General features: G+C 36.8%; 1 protein-coding gene across 4 annotated transcripts in view; it reads right to left on the bottom strand.

Moving 5' to 3' along the window:
- The window catches only part of FHIP1A (FHF complex subunit HOOK interacting protein 1A), a 371400-nt gene that overhangs the window by 92058 nt on the left and 258159 nt on the right, over window positions 1-21183 (bottom strand). For all 4 annotated transcript variants that reach the window (XM_051964895.1, XM_051964893.1, XM_051964896.1 and 1 more), the window contains 2 exons: window positions 17656-17814; window positions 11514-11600 (listed from right to left, as the gene is read on the bottom strand). In XM_051964895.1, the coding sequence (XP_051820855.1) occupies window positions 11514-11600; window positions 17656-17814 (246 nt within the window). The remainder of the gene's footprint in view (window positions 1-11513; window positions 11601-17655; window positions 17815-21183) is intronic.

Below are 21183 nucleotides of genomic sequence, written 5' to 3'. Positions count from 1 at the left end.
TTGGAGAGGCATTGGGGGGAGAAATGATTTGTTCCAAATCACACAAGCACTATCACCCGAGTGACTTCCTGACTGCAAGCTCAGCACATCATCCTGGCTGCCTCCACTAAAATTGTCCAACTCAATTCAATCCAACAAGCATTTCTTAAGTGCTTACTACGTATGTACCAGGCAATGGTGTGTCAAAGGCAAAAGAGCTTATGGTGGGGAAGTGAGGGTGATGAAAGACCTATCCAGATATAAATTCAGTTGTAAAAGCCTCACTCACAGACACTTGGAATATTGTTTCTGTATCTTCAGGACAGAAGGAATATTGTGTTTGTGACTAAAAAACTGCCACAGCAAGGAAGACTGTGAGAAACTGAGGAGTTAATGGGAGGACCAAGAGAAAACTAAAGGAATTTCTTTCCTGAGGAGATAATACAACCAACCGGTATCATTCAGACAGTTTGGAGAAACAATTTGAAATAATGGAGTTTAACTCTTTCAGTTGAAAATGTATCTTGTGATTCAGTCAAACTAAGGAGAATCACTAAGATAGTTTGCCTGCCACCTTAAGAAAACTGAAGGATTGGATTATGATTTTAGAAACTGGGGGAGCCTACAGTGGTTGCTATTAGTTTTTGAAAGAGTACATATCATTACACATATATATATGTATGTATATATGCATATATACATACATATATATGTAAAACATACATATAATAGACATATATAATATATACAATATATAATAGACAAATATACCTCATTTTCAAAATATTTCAGATATATGAAATATATAAATATATACAATGTATATATGCCATTTATTTATATATAAAAATAGATTAATGAAAAATACAAAATATAATTATATTTTTTATATTATCTGTTTTTGTTAATAATTATATTAATTCATGCCTATAATATTAGGGTTTCCTACCCAAATATAGCTTATGAAGAAAAAAGTTTAATCTAAAGTGAAGGCTTGAAGCTAATTAAATAACGAGATTTTGTTATTAATTTGTATGGAAACATCTCTTTATTGACTTTGAATCCAATATATGTGACTAAAGTAATGGAGCAAGTAACAAGTAAAGGGTTAGGAGACTTACTATATTAGTTCCCAGGAGCACACACTCACATCTGACATCTGCACAAGAATTTCTAAAGCTAGGTTAGAAAAGCCCTACTCTACATAGGAGGGAAGAGAAGGGGGAATCCTATCGTTGCTATATTCATGCTACAGCTTAAGGTTTAAATACATGCAGATTAGGAAATTTAAAATATATATACAGCATAAATTAAAAAGAGTTTCAGGGAAGGGGATAGTAGCAACAACTAGAGTAATTAAAAAAGGCAGTGGTGCTGACACTTGAAGGAGGCTATGAATTCTAAGAGGCAGAGATGAGGGAGCACATTCCAGGGACAAGGTTCATGGGAAACCATATGTTTAGAGCATCAAGGAAGCCAAATGACAAGTAGAACTCCCTATGTTCATATAATGTCTTGAATTACAAGAGGAGAAATTTAAGAAAACTGTGAATAACTTGAGTGGGTACTTTGAGTACATTCACAGAATATGCGAATAAGGAAAGAAATATCCAAAATAACATATATCCTAGAGTGGTTTATTTAGCCATTTTTAAGTATTTTAAGGGATAACAAAGTGGGCACAGTGGATAGAGCACTGGGTTTGGAATCAGAAGATTCATGTTTGTGAGTTCAAATCTGGCCTCAGGCATTTATCAGTTGTCTGTGAAAGTCACTTAACCCTTTTTGTCTTCATCTAGAGAAGGAAATGGCAAACCACTCTAGTATTTTTGCCAAAAAAAAAAAACAAAACAAACAAAAAAAAAACAAAACAAAACAAAACCCCAACCCAAACAGACAAAAAGTCAGACATGAATAAAACAACCACCCAATACCACCACCAAAAAAAGGGACAGTGGGCACACTGAGGCATCCAAAAGCTCTCCTGAAGAAGCCATCTGAGAAGTACCAAGCTCTGTGGGCAGTGGTCCCCACTGGCCTTCCAGAAGCTTACAGGGTAGGTGGAGGAGGGGAACGAGAGGAAAGAAAAAAGACAGGAAATTTCCATCCATTCACTAATTGTACAATGTTAAGATAGCTATCTTTTAGCTTCCAATTAATAAAGCCAGAGTTCCTAAACTTGAGTGTTTTGTACATTTTGTCAGACCCCTCTGGGTCTATTTAATAACCAGCTCTCACTCAATACAGAAATTATTAATTTGTCTGTCTGAGAACTGGCCTGTTTAAATATGACTTTTCAATCAGAGTCTTAGCCTTGCTACTTCCACTCCCCGTCACATTGCTTCGGGCCCACAACAGGACTGGGCCTTTTAATTACCTCGTTCAACTGTGATTACTGGCCAGCTCCAGAGAGGATGGCATCTGCCTCCCTGCATCCTCGGTACCTTATAGGAACCCATCTGTTGGGTCCAGCATGAACGAGGAACAGCACCACGCCCATTCCAGCCAACCTGGTTTCCTAATTAAATCTGTGCTTCTCTATCTACTGGATCACTGGCCACAGTCAAAGGGAAATGTATGAAGCAAGCTGTGGCTGTCCCAGGCCATCCATGATTCGTTACCATAAAACCCCATGCAGGTAGAGAGGTCACAGAAGAGCCCACAAGTCTAAAGACGGGCCAGACCGGACAATGTATGACTGACCTTCTCTGGGGTATTCATGGAGAGAGGGAGAGTTTTAGTGTCGGGAAGACCTAGACTGAAGCCCAAGCTTTGACACGTGTGAGCAGTGTGATTCCACAGCCAAGACAATTTTCTTTTTAAATTTTTATTGAATCTTTTTAATTTCCAAAACATATGCGAGGAAAACATTGACCCTTGTAAAACCTTGTGCTCCAATTTCCCCTCACCTCCTCCCCTAGATAGCAAGTAATCCAGTATGTGTTAAACATGGTAAAAAAAAATTATGTAAATGCAATATATGCATACATATTTATATAATTATCATGCTGCACAAGAAAAATCAGATCAAGAAGGGAAAAATGAGAAAGAAAATAAATGTTTGAAATCACAAATGCTGACTACAAGAAAAAGAATGCAAGGAATTCTACCAAAGGATCAACTAGACAGGATGATCTAGGTTTTCATGGTCAGGACAAAGAAAGGAAGAATAGAAATTCCAAGTGTACTTGGACCTGCTGTAAAAGTAGACAGAAATAAGCAGGGCAAGACCCCTCCTGGATAAGATTCCTCAAGAAGCAATAAAAAAAAAAGCAAACAAAGAGAAGGAATGAGTAGCAATGGGCAGGTGAATGTAAATGAGAACTTAATGATGGCCAAATTGGGAGGGATAACTAACCCCCAAGGGCACAATCGGCTCTGAAAGTGATCTTTCTAAAGCCAAGACCAGATCATGTCACCCACTTAGTCAATAAACTTCAGTGACTCCCTATCACCTCCAAAACTAAATGCAAAATCCTGTGTGGCATTTAAAGTGCTTCATGACCTACCTTCCCTTGTTTTTCCCAATCTTCCCTATCATGTAGGGGATCTTCCATCCAGTGACATTTATTTTTTTTTAAGTTCCTTGGATAAAATACACCATCCCCAAATACCATGCAATTTTACTGAACATTCCCCTTTCCTGGACTTCTGTTCCTCTACCTACCTCTTGATTTCCTTCAGCTCTCAGATAAAATTTCATCTTCTTCAGAAAACTTCTGGCTCATTTCCTATGTTAATTAATTCCAATCAATCCTGATTGCACCTAGCTTGTTTGTACATAGTTTTTTGCCATAAAGACTACAAGCACCTTGAAAGCAAGAACTGGTTTTTGCCTTGCTTCATATCCCTAACACCTAGCACTATGCCCAAAACAGTATAATTAATTAAATATTAATAAATGTTTTCTTATTGATTGAAAAAGCTTTTGACAAACTAAAATGGCCAAATCTAATAAGATAAAATTTAATGGAGATAAGTGTAGTGTTATACTTTCAAGGTCACTAAGACAAGATGGGAAAAGTGTGGACAGACAGTAGTTTGTATGAAAAAAACAGATCTAGGGAATATTGATGAACCGAAGTTTTAATTTAAGTTTAATACAAAACAGTAGCCAAGAAAGATAATGTGATATAAAGGTGTGCTAATGTCTTCACACATATAATGGCTTGTCTTCTTGGGGTGGTAGGAAATGTGAGGGAGAAAGAATTTGGAATTCAACATTTTATTGTATGAATGTTAAAGAGCTAATATGGAAATGTGTTTTTATGACTGCACATGCATAATTTATATCTAATTGCACACCACCTCAGGAAGGAGAAAAGGGAGAGAGGAAAAGAACTTGGAACTCAAAATTTAAAAAAAAAAAAGTAAAAAATTGTTTTTTTTTTAAATCAATAAATGATATAAAGTTTTAAATGTAATTATAAAAACATTTAATGAATAAATAAAAATTTATCAAAGAAAGGGGGAAAAGCTGCATTAAGAGGGACATACTGTCCAGGAATAAGGAGGGGAGAATCTCTCTCTCATGGTAGACCACATCTCAAATATAATATTCAGTTCTGAATTGGAGAATATGCTAAAACAGGGGAAATGTGAGAATATCCTAAAATGGGGAATCAGGAAGGTGAAAAATCTTATCATCAGAGCAAAAGAGGAGTAGTTAAATAATTTAACATATTTAACATATATTGGTCAACCTGCTATTTGGGGGAGAGGGTGAGGACAAGGAGGGGAAAAATTGGACCAAAAGATTTGGCAATTGTCAATGCTGTAAAATTACCCATGCATATAACTTGTAAATAAAAAGCTATAATAATTTTTTTTTTTTAAAAAGAGGAGTAGTTATAGGAATCTACAGTTTCCTTAAGCCTCATAAAAGAAGACCTGGGGGAACATGGGTACCTGAAGAGCTATCACAAGAGAGAGGGAATGGACTTGTTTTGTTTGGCTCTAAAAGATATGTGGGAACAAATGGCAGATGTCACAGGAGGAAAACTGATATTTGAAAGCTTTTGGGAAAAGTTCCTAACAATTATTGTTGTCCAGTGGTTCTTCAATCATGTCCCATGTGGGTTTGGGTTTGTTTTGTTTTTGCAAAGATATCGGAGTGATTTGCCATTTCCTTCTCCAACTCAATTTCCAGATGAGGGAACTCAGACAAACAGGGTTACCCAGCTAATAAGTGTCTGAGACTGGATTTGAACTTGGGAAGATGAATCCTATTAACTGGACCTCCTAACCGTCCCTCCTAACAATTAAAATCATTCAAAAGTAAAATTGCCTGACTATAGAAAAAGTGGGCTCTACCTCATTGAGTCTTTAATCAAAGGCTGGATGACTCCTTGTCAGGGGAATGACAGAAGAGATTCTTCTTGAATTCTGACCAGACTGTGACTAGAACAAGAACAGGGGCAAGAGATAGTGTGGACCCTCACTGGAAGGAGTAGAGCTGTTCAGTCAATATCTAGATTGGCCATTTATGAGGTCTGATGTGGTTCAGGGACAGATAAAGGACTGATCTATGTAGTCCTTCCAACTCTGAGATGCTGTGGTTCTGTGACCTTGACTAATTACTTAAACATTGCTAACCTATAAAATGAAAGAGCAGTAGATATAATACTGAGCTTGATATCAAGAAGACCCAAATTTAATTTTAGCCACAAATAATTATTAGCTGTGAAATCTTGGGTTGGTTACATAACTGTCAGCCTCAGTTTCCTCATTTGTAAAATGATAATAATAGTATCTACCTCCCAGGACTGTTGTGAGATCAAATCAGATATTTGTAAAGAATTTAGCACAGCACCTGGCACATAGCAAGGTCTAAGTGAATGCTGCCATTAAGGTCCCTTTCAGCATTAAGTCCTGTGATCCTATGAAAGGCTCTGTAAAAACATCAGCAGGGGATAATCTAAGAGACCAGAGAATAAGGCTGACCACAATCTACTCATCACATAGAGTAATAAATAAAATTTTTTAAAATCCACGTGCAGCAATATATTTATAAATAGGACCACAGAATACAAGGATTTGAAATAAGCCTCTCATTAGGCTCAGAGTGGATCCCACCCCACTAGAATCTATGTGGTTTTATACAAAAGAGAAACTATCAAGATAATGAAAGACATGACAACAAAGACGAAGGGAGAAAGTGAAGGGAATGGAGATTAATCAGTCTCCTAATATCAAGATGGAAGAGGGACTTCCTGCCACTCTCCACATGGTTGTTTTGAAAAAAAAAAAGTGCTTTGCAACAAAAGCCCTAAATAAATGGGAGCTCTCGATATGGCTGTTAAGTAGAAGGAAGGGCTTTTACCAAAAGGCTGACGACCAGATGGTGTTTCTCTCCCAAGGATCCAACAGCCACAAATGTTCTGAAACTGTAGAAATGAGGAGGTCGGGCAAAATTTATCAAAGAACTTTTAAAAATTCCTGACAGTGAAGACTGTTCCCTCTGAGAATGAGATAATAAAGAAGTCTGTGAGATCACTTAAGATTTTGCAAAGGTAAGATGGTTCTTGTCTTGGAGGCAAGTTATTGTGAAGATCTAATAAGATAACATACATAAAGCATTCCACAAACCTTAAGGCACTACATAATTGCTAACTATTAGTATCTTATGAAGATTGTTCATAGGAGTATAGAGTCCCTTTAATGGATTCATGTTACACAGGAAGGAACTGAGGCATTTTTGCTATTGTTGGATCATTTCAGTTATGTCTGACTCTTTGTGATCCCATTTGGAGTTTTCTTGGCAAAATATTGGAGTAGTTTGCCATATCTTTCTTCAGTTCATTTTACAGATGAGGAAACTGAGGCAAACTAGATTTATGCTCAGGGTTACATATCTAGCAAGTGTCTGATGTTAGATTTTAACTCATAAAGATAAGTATTTCTTATTCAAAGCCCAGTGTTCTACCCACTGTGCCATCTAGCTACAAATTAAGGTATAAAGAGGTTAAATAATTGCCCAATACCACACAGGTATTAAGTGGAAAAATGGGAATTCAAACTCAGGTTTATAACTCCAAACTCAGAATTCTTTCCTGCCTAAAAGTGAAAATAAAGTACTCTAAATACAAATAAATTCAATTCAACAATCATTTATGAAGCATCTATTATGTGGCAGGTACTCAGATATGTATTTAGGATAGAAAGACAAAAATGAAATACAGCCCAATCCCAATTAGTGAGAATAATGAATCCCAAGAGGTGATTGCATGTTTTCAAATTTATGCTATTCGAAGTTATAATTATATAAAATATGATCTTTGGTTCCAGTCCAGTAGAAATATGGGGTACAAATTAAATAATATATCTACTTTATGGGATTCATTATAACCACAAAATGGGGATCTAGCTATAGTATCTGACTTGAAGGAGTTTACATCTTATTGTTAATATAGAACTTGGATGAAGATGATTAAATACAAGATAATATCAGGAGGGAAAGAATACTACTTCCTAGGATTAGTAAAGGCTTCCTATAAAAGCTTAGCTTTGAAGGAAGTTAAGGTCTTCAAAAATAGAGGTAAGGATAGAATGGGTCTCTTCCAGATCTGTCCAAAGACATACAGAGAAAATGACCTTTCTAGAATGCATCTAGCATTATTTTTCTTTGGTTATTCATTCATGTCCAAATCTTCATGAACTCGTGGACCACAGCCCTCCACCATCTCTCAAAATCTGACCTAATTCATGTTTGTCGTTTCCATGTCACGATCTATCCATCTCATCCTCCGCTATCTCCTTTTCCTTTTGCCTTCAAACTTTCCCAACATCAGGATCTTTTCCCATGAGATTCATCTTCTCATATGGCCAAAGGCAACTAATTCTTATGGGTCTCTACCAAATTCATGTTTGTCATTTCCATGACACTATCTATCCATCTCATCCTCCGCTATCCCCTCTTCCTTTTGCCTTCAATCTTTCAAAACATCAGGGTCTTTTCCAATAAGATCCATCTTCCCATTATGTGGCCAAAAGCATCTAAATCTTATTGGTCTCTACACTTAGTTTTAGGACATATAAAAGACTTCCTTATTCAGGTGTCTATATACAGACATATGATCATCTATCTTATGTTTCCATGTGTATTTAAACCTTCTTGATGTAAGGGGCTCTCTCATGATTCCATTATATCTAAATAAATAACTATATAAACTTGAAGAAAATTACTTATTTTTTTCAAAAATCAGTTTCCTCATCTGTAAAATGAGGGGATTGGACTAAGGTCATCACAGAAGTCCATCTTAGCGCTAAAGAGGGATTCTCTCCCTCAGCATGTGTTTATTAATTATAATGCTGATAATTATCACTATATCAGTGAATGCCCAACAGTGAAAGCCCTACTTTCATAAAGCACAGAATTCTAAAAACTCTACAATTCCTAAACTGCCAAAGTTGGGGCAGATCCTGGAAAGCCCACTTATTAAGCAGAGGGGCTGGAAAAACAAAGTAGGCTATAATGTGTTGATGGGGAAAGTAGGACAAAACTCCATAGCCTTTCAGAATTCTCCAGCCAGCAAAGCCATTATCTTGTTCATTGAACAGAGGGATTGCTGGGATGAGGTCAAGGCAGCTCCTTTCCCACCGAATTTCTCATTCCCTTTTCTGTTTAAGGAAGGAGCGTCCTGGGGAGGCTCAGAGGGGAGAGTGTGTAACCAAAGAACTACAATGAGTTTGTGGCCGTAACTTGTGTTCCATCAGAAATGACAAACTATAGATCACGGCACAGGAGGTAGATGAAAAACTAGGTTGACAGAATCAACTAAAAGAGCCATGGTCTCTCTTCTGTAGGAGAAAGACCTATTAACCGTAGCACCTCCAATAGACTCTAGAGCACCTGAAAGAGCAGAGAGGATTAGGTGACCCTGAAAATAAATAGCTGAAGCTGGAGACAAGGTGTGCAGAGAAGCAGGAGAGAAGGACTCGTCAGGGATGGGAGACACCATGGGAGAACAGACATGACTCGTCCCTTCTTGTACCAATCCGGACCAAAAGTGTAAATATTCCACACATAATTTCCATAAAGTCCACTCTTCCCGTTGGGTTGTATGGGCTTTCGTGGGCAATGAGCACATGCTTTATAAGGGAATATTATGTTATTATTTGATAAACATTTCAACTTAAATAAGATGGCTTTGATAATGATAATGTCATTAATTAGCTTACTGGTAAAGATAAAGTCCATTGGTGAGGGTTCATGAGCTTTGGTTTGAAAGGATTCTGAGCTGCAAAGTACCTAGAAAAGGAAGGGTGGGTTCCAACTCTGTACCCCAGAACTGCCACACAGCAAATGTGTTGTTCCCAGGAGCAATGTGTGCTCTTGATTTCCCCAAACATTCTTCTTTTCATTGCTCACAAGAATAAACAAATAAACAAAACCTCCACCCACCTCCCTAAATCAATAAGCCAAGAATGCTGCGCTTGCACTGAAGCAGATCATAAATATGCATGAGCTTCTTTGGAAGACCACAACATTAAAACAAGCAGCCCCACGATGGTTTAGGCCAGCCCAGATCACACACACTTAAAGAAATGACTGAAATGATGTGTCATGTGTCTATTTCAAGCAAGCCTTAACCCCGAGGAGATAGAAGAAATCAATTATTCTGGTGGATTTGGGGTGTTTCTCCCTGATGTATTTATCTGAAATTATTTATTGGGTGAAACACAAATAAGTTCTTTTGGCAAAGCAATCCAGAGAATGGGGCAGGAATGGGAAAAAGAAGGCCCATTAAAGCTCACAGCTATTCCTCCTATGGATTGGGAAATGATGACAAAAGAAGGGAATGAATGGTGATTTTCCCCTTTCTCTCCTCTTTTCCGTTACTCTGTGATTTCTCCTTTTCCATTATCTACCGGCACCCCTGTTGCTCTCTGTTATCCCCTTATAGATCCCCAAACAAAAAAGTAAAAACCAGAACAGATGCCTGATTCTTAGTAATTGCCATTTAGCAGTAACCAAAGCAACCTTCTTCACAGACATAATAATTCTAGAATGTTGGACTTGGAAAGCATCTTAGAGATTATCTGGAATCCAACCCCTTTGTTTTAAAGATGAAGAGACTAAAATCTGGTGGGGCAAGGGGACCTGCCAAAGGTTACACAGCTAATTAATGGCACAGCTGGGACTAAATTCTCACTTCCAGTCCCTCCTGGAAAATCCTCACAGCCACTGCCAAAGATGTCTTTTCAGCTCATCTCAATGACCAGTCATTAATGCCTAATATCGGATATTATAATGATTTTCCAAGATATGAAAAGTCTAAGACCAGACAGAATGCTTACCCCAGGGGTCCTCAAACTTTTTAAATAGGGGGCCAGTTCACTGTCCCTCAGACTGTTGGAGGGCCGGACTATAGTAAAAACAAAAACTTTGTTTTGTGGGCCTTTAAATAAAGAAACTTCATAGCCCTGGCTGAGAGGGATAAACGTTCTCAGCTGCTGCATCTGGCCCGCAGGCTGTAGTTTGAGGACCCCTGGGCCTTACCCATTATTTCCAAGCTTGCATCAGGACCTTATCCATTTCAATTCTCCCTTCTCTTGCCATCCACAACTCCACCTAATTAATTTACTCACTATCTGCTCATTCTATCTCTTCACTCTAAAAGTTTTTAAATTATCAACAGACATTTACTAATTACCTACAATTTTAGGGCAGTGGAAAAAGTGTATAATTTAGAGCCCTTGCATCTGAATTTAATTCCTGGATTAAATGCTTACTGTATGTCAGGTACTGTTCTAAGTACTGAGGATACAAAGAAAGACACAGTTCCTCCCCTCAAGGAGATTATAATCTGATAGGAGAAGACCACACAGAAGCTGAAAATGGGACATGATGAAGCCTGGAGGAATACAGCTGGGTGGGACTATCCTGGATTCCTTCCTTAAAGGAAGCTCTTTACACTCTGCACGAAGGGAGAGGCCATAGAGTAGTGCCTGAGGAGGTTTGAACTGTAGGGTTGATGAGACTGAGAGTAGAATGAAGTCCAAGAATTTCTCCTATCACTAGATAGAAAGCATAGTTTTTGGCACTCAGTAGGTGTTTAATAAGTGCTTGTTTACTGATTACTAAATGAAACATCTAATATGACCTTCCCAGTGATTTTGTTGTCTTTTATGTCAGGACATTTTAAATTTTTCCCACTTTTTCGCCCAAGAAATTTTTATGCAACCCTGGTAATACAGCTGTAAACAATAGATATACAAATCAAACATTTATTGATGATAAATCATAATTTCACAACATCCACATCAGTTATGAGACCCATATATGGAATCATGACCCACAGTTTAAGAAGTTGCTAGGTCAGGTACTTGTAAAGATTTGTGTTGCATCTGAAATCAGTAAAATAAAATGCAGAAAAAAAACAAGAAGAAAAAAAAAATTAAAGGTATCACATGGACTTCCATCTTCCTTGTACAAATCAATTTCAATGTATATCAATTACTAATTGCGTGCAATTCATAGTAATTATCAATCATTACAGTTTATTACTAAATATCAATAACAAATAACTGACCTTATGGAGAGCAGGAGCCAACACTGGTACTAAGAATCCATTATAAATGTAGTTGACAAGCTGGTTACGAATCAGGGGATGTGCAACCTAGAAAACAAAGATCTTGTCACCAGAAAAGCATGACTCAGTTGTTAGGTTTAGGGGTTTGATTTGTTTGGGGGATTTTTTTTTCCAGCAAAAACACATTTCCACATATCTCGAGCATGGAAAAGAAAGTCACTAAGAAAAACAGCAGGCTCTTGACAAAGAAAAACATTCAAGTCTTAAAACTGCACTTTTCAGCATTAACGATAATTTTCTTGCCCCACCATAATTTCTTACCATTACACACACATGAAAAGAAAAATCAGGCTATTTGAAAGCTCTAATGGGGGGAAAAGAAATAGACTGGAGAAATAAGATGATGTTTATGCAGAACTTTAACAAGGTGGGCCAATTGGAACTTTGTCCCAGGGCGGCAAAATTGAGAGAATGAAAAATTTTAATATACGCAATCTTTTTGCACAATAGAAATTACTGCAATGACTAATTTGTCTTCTTGTATTACTCTCATTGTTATGCCTCAGTTTCCCGAAATTGTTCTGCCTCAGTTTCCCTAAATTGTTCTATTCAGTCTCCCTGAATTGTTCTGCCAATTGTTCTGCCTCAGTCTCCCTGGGGGTAACCCTCCTTCCTGGCCATTAGGACTGAGACAATTAGGACTAGGAGCATTGACCACTAGCATTACAAAGAGTCCTAAACCTCCAGATGGCTTATCTCAATATTTGGGCATATCTTCAGACATCCTGGCTCCTAGCCCCCCAACTTATCAGAATTTATGATCCTTGCTCCTTACCCCCAACCTGTCAGAACTGAATTTATGGTCCTTTCCTGGAACTCCCGCTCACTAGTGCTCTAGCCCCCAGCCTTTGTTTTCCTGATCACTGGAGTCCTAAAAGAGTCTCTGGAATCCCTCGCTCCTTGCTGGAGACTTTGAGACAAGAGTCCAATCCAGGTGATGGGGGGCAACATAGATCCTGTTTTGCCCCCAGTCCAAACTCTCCCTCTAATAAAATATTAAAACTCCTCTAGCCTCTATCTTGCCTCAATTTCTCCAGCATTACAACATCATAGAATGAAAGCTCTTTGAGAGTCCAGATTGTTTCATTTCTTAAATATTTATACCTTAGAAGCTAGCATCATGCCTTGCCTGGGTTCATAAATATTGCTGATTGGTTAATCATGAATTTTTAAAATGTTTGAGGGCATTTTCTGGTGCTAGCTCCAGGACATTTAGCAATATGTTTCAGCAGCTTTATGTATCCTTATATCCTCAAAGTGAATCAATGAATCATTTGTTCCATGGGTTCCTCTAAGGTTAGCATCCCATAAAAACACTTCCTCATTTACATCGCATTTGAAGGTTTACAAGGCATTTTTATCACAAGAACCTGGACCATTTATCAGTGTGATGGTGTTAAGCTGGAGAATTCCTTGAATGTTAATTTGCTGCTTATCAGGATCATTACTCAGCTCTACAGTTACTCATAGTTCCTCAGCTACATTTTTTGGTCCAACATCAACAAGGTCTTTCAGCCTTCAATCTTTTTTACCAGTTTTGTTCTGTGCTGGCTCCTCATCTGTAGGGGATTCCCTCTCTCTCTTTTCCCCTCCACCCACCTAATTTTGTTTTCCTTCTCTTGTTCTGATTCATTTAGTTTCCCACCATGATTAAGCAAGTTTCAGAGAATATTCCTCTGGGGGAAGCAGCTAAGCTTCACTAGCTGTGATAATTTGGGGGTTGTCCTACCAAGAATACCCAAGAATTTAAAATAGATTCAGTGCTTCACTTTAGAGATCTGGTCTGATCATGAGGGGCTTGCCTGAAAAATGTGGGGAGAAAAAGAAGAGCAGAATTCCATCATGGAGCAATAGACTTCAATCATTTACTGATTTGGATATTTACACAGACTTTATTATAGGCAACCCTTCCTTACTTGGTACTATGAGAAAATAGAACATGTTCACTGCCTTCAAGAGGCTTCTCATTCTATCAAGCAGGAGAAGAGATAGTAGAGAGAAGTAGATGGATGACAAATCATTTATTAAGCATTTAATCATGTTCCAGGCACTGTACTGAACATTAAGATATAAATATAAGGGGAAAAAATAAGACAGTCTACCCTCAAGGAGCTTACATTTTAATGGCCATACATAAACAGGGGTGGAAAAATGAGTAATAGTAGAGAGTAGAGAAGTATCAGTAGAAGCAAGATATGAAAGTTTAAAAAGTCTGAAGTGGAGTCAGGCTGGAAGTAAACAGTGGCTTGGACAGTTGTTTAAAAGGCTGATTCTGGGGAGGAATTGAACTACAAGGGTGAGGTCATCTCCAGCTTGAGAATATATCTGGGGCAGAGGAGGAAACAGCTCGAGAATCAAGAGTAGGGTCAGGTTAGAAGGAGATAAGAAAGACAAGGCATTTTTACAACTCAAAAATAACTATGAGCTTCAGTAAATTAATTAACTAAAGGTACTTTCTTTTCGCTCTGTATGTATCTTATATGTACATATATTTCATATGTATATATACATATGTGTGAAAAATTAACTGAGTGAAGACACTCTCAAGGGTATATAACTTTATATCATAATAATCTCAAGTCACTTTATAATAACAAATAGAGTTATAGCTAAAAGTTGCAGGTGTTTGTCCCCTCCAGTTTTCCCAACATCTCTTAAATTAGCATTTAAGCACTTCTTTTAAAGTGATGCTGGCTTTGAATTCTCTTAAGAGTTTATTACTTGTATTCTTTTGTTTCTGGGTTAGATTTCTGAGATTATAATATAAGCCTGGACTCCTCCAAACAATGGGAGAAAATTGGGGGGTGGGGGCTTCTGTGTTCAGGGTTTTTAATCTTGTGTTTTGCAGTTTATACTTTGCACTTTTTTTGCTGACAAACACGTAGGCAGATGGAAGATGCCCTTGATCACGAGATTGTAATAAATCCTTTTTTCTTTTTCTTACTCTGAGAGTCTTTGATTGTTTTTGTGGACACTACTATCCCACACTATATATATGTATTATCTTAAATATAGACATATATCTTATACATCCAGAGTAAACGGAAGGTAACCTTAGTTAATTAATCTTATATACCTTATATATACACCTAGTTATTTTTCTTTTTTTAATTTTATTATTTCTTAGGTTATACATATACATTCATTTTTTACATATTTCCATATGAGTCATGTTGGGAAAGAAAAATCAGAACAAAAGGCAAAAACCCCAAGAAAAAAGATATAAGGGGAAAAACAGTGAGAATAATATGCATTGATATATATTCAGTCTCCATAGTTCTCTTTCTGACTGTAGATGACACATTCCATCCAAAGTTTATTGGGATTGCCTTGGATCACTGAATTGCTGAAAAGAACCAAATCTATCAGAGATGATCCCCATACAATCTTGTTGTTCTTGTGTACAATGTTTTCCTGCTTCTGCCTGCTTCGTTCAGCATCAGTTTATGTAAATCTTTCCAGGTTTTTCTATAATGAGTCTGTTCACCATTTTTTAAAAAACAGAACAATAATACACCATTACTTTCATATGCCCTAATTTATTCAGACATTCCCCAACTGATGGGCATCCACTCAGTTTCCAATTCTTTGCTACCACAAAAAGAGCTGCTACAAACATTTTTGCACATGTGGGTCCTTTTTCCTTTTTTAAGATCTCTTTGAAGATCTTAAAGATTAATGTTAAAGATTACAATTCCAGTAGTAACACTGATGGATCAAAGGGTATGCAACAGTTTGATAACTTTTTGAGCATAGTTTCAAATTGCTCTCCAGAATGGTTGAATCTGTTCACAGTTTCACCAACAATGTATCAATGTCCCAGTTTTCCCACATCCCCTCCAACCTTTATCATTATCTTTTTCTTTCATCTTGCCCAGTCTGATAGTGTAGCTAGTTATTTATGTATTTTCTCGACAATTAGAATGTAAATTTGTTTTTATCTTTCTTTGTGGTCCAGTGCTTAATGAGAACCTGGCATCCAATGAGTAATAAATGTATATCAGCCACTTGACTAGTTTTACCTTTTGGTTTCTTCATCTACAAAACAAATGGGTTGGCCTAAATGATACCTAAAGTTTTCTGTAGCTTTAAACACTAAAACAGTATGTTCCTGGTGGAATGTTAGCTCCCTCAGGGTAGGAAGTATTTCTTCCTTGTCTTTAACTCCAACACCAAACATAATGCATTGCGTACAGTAGGTACATAATAAATGTTTTTTGAATTGAAATTTATACTATAGTAAGGAGAAGTCAACAGCAGTAAAACTATTATTAGCCTTCTCTTCCAGAGAAGGAAATTGAAGCTCAGAAATGTTATCTGACTTGCCTGAAGTCACACAACTAGACTTAGAGCCAAGACTTGAACCCAAGACTCTCTCAAATCCATCTCTAGTGATCTCTTGATTATGTATGTATGTATACATGCAATATCTAGGCATACGATTAAGCAATTTTACATTGCTAGAAGAAGGCATTATTAGTCTGCAAGTCAATAAAAAATGATGAACTATATTTTGGGACAGATATTTATCATGGGGAGTTGAGGATGGCAGCAGCAATTCATTTAGAAACACAGCTTTGCAGAACATACACCACTCCCAAGCAGAGATCACTATCACTTATGCAAGAGGGTCTGCTTTATTCTTTTTAAAACATCTCTTGCATGCAAGAGCCCTGTGCTAACATCTTTTTTAAGTAATCTTTGCAGTATCATTAAAAGAACTAATCTAAACTATATGATTTCAATTTTGAAACTTATTCTAAAATGTATGGTTCTCCTGTCCTTAATGAAACCCATTACAGTGGCTTCTCTTTCTTTAAAAAAAAATAAAATAAAAAAGTGAAAACCAATTACCAGGGAATGGAGACTTGATCTTTAAATTACCAACACTTTCTCAATCAGAGTGCATTTGGGGAGAAAATAATAGTAGTTCCATCTTTTTATTTCTAAACCCTTCTGCAAGAAAATGCTGTGAGACTGCAAGATGAGAGAGAAAAATAATTTAAGATGTAATTCATTTATCTTATGTATAAATAAAGCTTCCCTCATTTGAGTAATAAAAATGAGATGGGAACGTATGTAATTTACCCACATTTTCTTCCAGAAGCTATTTCTTCATTTAGCAAATAAATAGATTATAGCCAACATTCATCAGCCCACAATCACCGTTAAAGTAAATGATTTCTGGAACAAATCAAAAACTCCAAAACAAAGGTAATATTTATGCAATAAACCAATAAAACATTAGTGGGGCCCATTTAGTGCCAGAGAAATGTAAAATCTGATTTCTATCTGGAAACTGATGAAGAATAGCAACAAAAAAGCTGAGGGGAAAATCTAATCAAGAGGCCCAAGATAGAGAGCTGTGTATTTTTTTTTTCAAGCAGACCAATTTTGAAGGAAATTTAATTTGGGTTGCTTAGAAGATACTTAACAACTTCTAAATTCAATTGGGATAACAACATTCTTCAGTCAGTATGCACCATTAAGCAAAATAAAATGTTTTCTTTTGTAGACTACCACGAAGAACTTGAAGTAAAAATGGTCTATTTTAAAGAACATGGACAGCTAAAAATATCTTTTTAATGAGTTGGGAATCGAATTACTGTTGACAATAAAATGGATAAACACAACAGAATTAGCAGTTTGGGGAAGGAGAACACAAAAAGATTCTGCCCCCGTTTTCCTTTTCCTTCAAACTTTCTGGGAGCCCATAAAATTAGACTTTTATGTATTCAAAGGTATTATGCATAGTTTAAATAAGTCATGAATATTTATGAAGCATTTATTAAAATAAAATGCTGATGCATTTCAACTCATCAGTAAATCGCTTGTCTTCTAGGTGAGTTGTCCGGGGAGAAAGGAAAAATGCTGGGCTAAGAGGCTGATGCTATGATTTTGAATTCCAGCTCTAACACTTCTTACCCAAGTAACTTAGCTCAAGTCATTTTCTCATGGGTGGAAAAAAAGGAACGCTCCTATTTCTATCCCAAAAATCAGAGTATGTTTGTGGGAAGGCTCTTGGTAATCCTTAAAGCTCTAGATCAAGTCATTATTCATTATTGCTGTTTCTCTCCAGTACCTGTATGACTGCATTGCAAAACTCCAGGGAATTCATGAACTGGACCAGAGAAGGCAGAAGTAACCAGTCATCCTTCAGAAGGCAATGCCATTCATCACCTTTCTCTTCTAGTTTCGTGGGCAAAGAAGAGTAGAGACCACTTAATCCCGTGGCTAGCACCTGCATTCAGAAACAAGAGACATTGTGATTTTTGTTGCTCTCCCAATTCCAATTAGAAGGTAAGCTCCTCGAGGGAAGTGGACCTTCTCTTATACTTACTCTTTTTTAAATTTTTATATCCTTAGCCGCCAGAATGATACCTAGGGCACATAAGTTTAAGATATGCTCGCAAAACTGAATTGGAATAATCATCTCCCCCCATAAATTTTCAAGGCTACCCCTCTGCCACGAAAGACTTATGGATGACTCCCATCAAAAGGAATCTCCCTTCAAAGTGGGAAAAGTGGGAAAGGGCCATGGGCCACAGATAGAAGACTTAGATTTAGTCCTTCCACTGAAATTTATTATTGCTATGATCATACTTTTATGGTTCATTTATCCTCCCTAGACTTCAGTTCCCTCATCTGTAAAATGAGGAGAGTGGACTAGATACCTTCTGAGACCCATTCCAGTTCTAACTCTCAGGTGCTAGGATCCTAATGACTACATTAAACTTTGTACACACCACTCAGTCCCCTAGCTTACAACATATTAAGAATTTGGTCAACCTTAGCTAAATAAACAAATCTTTTCTCCTTGACCAGCTTCCAGTTTGAATTTTTTTAAATAAACATTACTAATTTCCAGTTGAGTTTCCATCCAAAGCAAGACACAATACATACTGCTTATGTGAAATTAGTTTTGATCCAGTTGTGTCTCTTTGTGATCCCATTTGGGATTTTCTTGGTAAAGATATTGGAGAGATTTGCTATTTCCTTCTCTAGCTCATTTGACAGAGGAGGAAACCGAGGGATACAGGGTTAAAGGACTTGCCCAAGGTCACACAACTAATAAGTATCTGAGGCCAGATTTGAATTTAAGTTCTCCTGACTCAAGGCCCAGGATTCTATCCACCACACCACCTAACTGCCTTATGGGACCATAAACAAATCATTTAATCGTGAAGAACCTCAGTTTCCCCACTTGAAAAGGGAAATCACCTCTTATTTTTGCCTACCTCAGAGATCAGTCACAACCAAAGAGTTTAAAAGTACTCTAGAAGTCTGAGCTGTCATTATTCTAAGACAAATGTTAGCCCAAGTCATATAGGAACAAATGCATCCAAGAAGACCAAGATTTATATTAGGATTAATGAATGAATGCTTAATGTCCACAACAGAGAATAATACTTGGAAAATTCAAAATTAGCCACTACTCACACTTCTAACAAGCTAATTGTTTGCTTCACTAATATATTGTGCCCTAATTACAGAACATTAATGGCCATTAATAATGAAATTTTGTATGACATTCACAAGTCGCTATTTCACCCCAGATAAACCAGACTCATTTAACACCTTCTATGCTAATGCATGACAGACACAAAACACTGCTTATTATTAGCAATTACCATTAGGGATTAAAATATTAATAGGAAGACAATTTATGAACTTTTTTCACCATTCTTTCTAGCTGTGAACATTAGCCAACTTGTAGACCTGAGTCCTGTAAATGGTGTACAATGACTCTCAATGTAGCACTTGATGATCTAAAAAAATGGCACACACATTCTCTCATTTTATCCTCAATTTATCCTCCCATCAACTTTAATGTCAGCAGTAGCCAGTGATCTCTCCATGTCACAGAGAAGGAAACCAAAGCACAGAGAGCCATAAATATTCTACAATTTGCATGGAGAAGCACCAACATACAAACCCAGGCCTTCCTAATTAAATTTGTATTTATGCAAACTTTCCACTATGCAGCCTCACACCCAAAAACATATTCATTTAAAATCAACAGTTAAAGTCAAGTGAAAATCGGTCCTCTTTTCTTTCTCATTCTAGTACAATTTCTCCATCAGTACATGTCTCAATACTCTTGTATTTAAAAGTACAAGACATTAGAACTGAAGGTACCTTAGGAGGATATCTATTGCAGTGACCCCCAAATTCAAATTAAAACAGGAGCCACTCATCAACATATAAGGATCCCTGGAGATGATATATTGACTTAATGCTAAAATATATATTATTTGTTTTATATTATTTTCATTTTTAAAACTTCACATTTTATTTTTCCCCATTTACATGTAAAAACAATTTTAGCATTCTTTTTTTCAAATTATGACTATCAAATTTTCTCCCCTTCTTCCTCCATTTCCCTCCCTCATTGAGTAGATAAGCAATTTTATATAGGTAATATATATACATGTATAGTTATGCAGAACACATTTCTATAAAAGTCATGCTTGAAAGGAAGCAGAAACAAAGAAATAAAGAAAATAAAGAAAAAGTATCATCTATCTGCATTCTGACTCTACTGATTCTTTCTCTGGAAATGAATAGCACTCTCATCATAAGTCCTTGAGAACACTGAATTGCTGAGAATAGCTAAGTTATTCACAGTTGATCATCATACAACATTGCTGTTACTATGTACAATGTTCTCTTTCTGCTCATTTCACTTTCCATCAGTTTATGTAAGTCTTTCAGGTTTTTCTGAGAGCAAACTGATTGTCATTTCTTTAAGCACAATAATATTCCACACAAGCATATACTATCATTTGCTCAGCCATTCCCCAATTGATGGCCATCCCCTCAATGCCAATTCTTTGCCACCATTAAAAGAACTGTTATAAATATTTTTATTTTTTAATCTCTTTGAAGTACAGACCTAGTAACGGTATTGCTGGGTCAAAGTAAATTCACGGGTTTATAGCCCTTTTATTTTCATTCATTTTGTTTAATATTTATCAATCATATTTTAATCTGGGTTTGGATAGCACTAGAGAATGTTATAGGTCCCATGTGGCTCTCAGAATATGTGCTGGACACTTCTGATTTTTCAGCCTAATCCCTTTATTTATAGGAGAAAAGAAATTGAAGCCCAAGGAAGAGGTTTGTCTAATGGCTCAGAACTACTCTTCTATCTCATAGTCCAGTGTTTTGTGTTTGTTTTTCTTATTTTTCCTATAAAAAGAAATATAATGTAATTTTTTTATTATTGTTGGCCATTCATTTTAGGTCTGTCCAACTCACTGTGACTCCATTTGGAATTTTCTTGGTAAGGATATAGGAGTGGTTCTTCTCCGGCCCATTTGACAGATAAGGAAATTGAGGCAGACAGAGTTAAGTGACTTGCCTAGGATCACATAGCCAGTAAGTCTGAGGCTGGATTTGAACTCATGAAGATGAGTCTTGATGACTCTAGACCTAATGCTCTATCCATTGAGCGATCTGACTGTCCATAACATAATTAAAAGAGTGCTGATCTTAAAAGTTAGCAGATTTCAGTTTAAGTCCTAGCATTGGCACTAGCTATGTGACTCTATGCAATTATTCAACTTCCTTGAGTTTTAGTTCTCCCATCTGTAGAATGGGAATAATA

This window comes from Antechinus flavipes, chromosome 6 (assembly GCF_016432865.1).
Source record: "Antechinus flavipes isolate AdamAnt ecotype Samford, QLD, Australia chromosome 6, AdamAnt_v2, whole genome shotgun sequence".
Taxonomy (NCBI): Eukaryota; Metazoa; Chordata; class Mammalia; order Dasyuromorphia; family Dasyuridae; genus Antechinus; species Antechinus flavipes.
The sequence above is the reverse complement of the archived record's forward strand: the minus strand, read 5'-3'. Positions and strand labels throughout refer to the sequence as shown.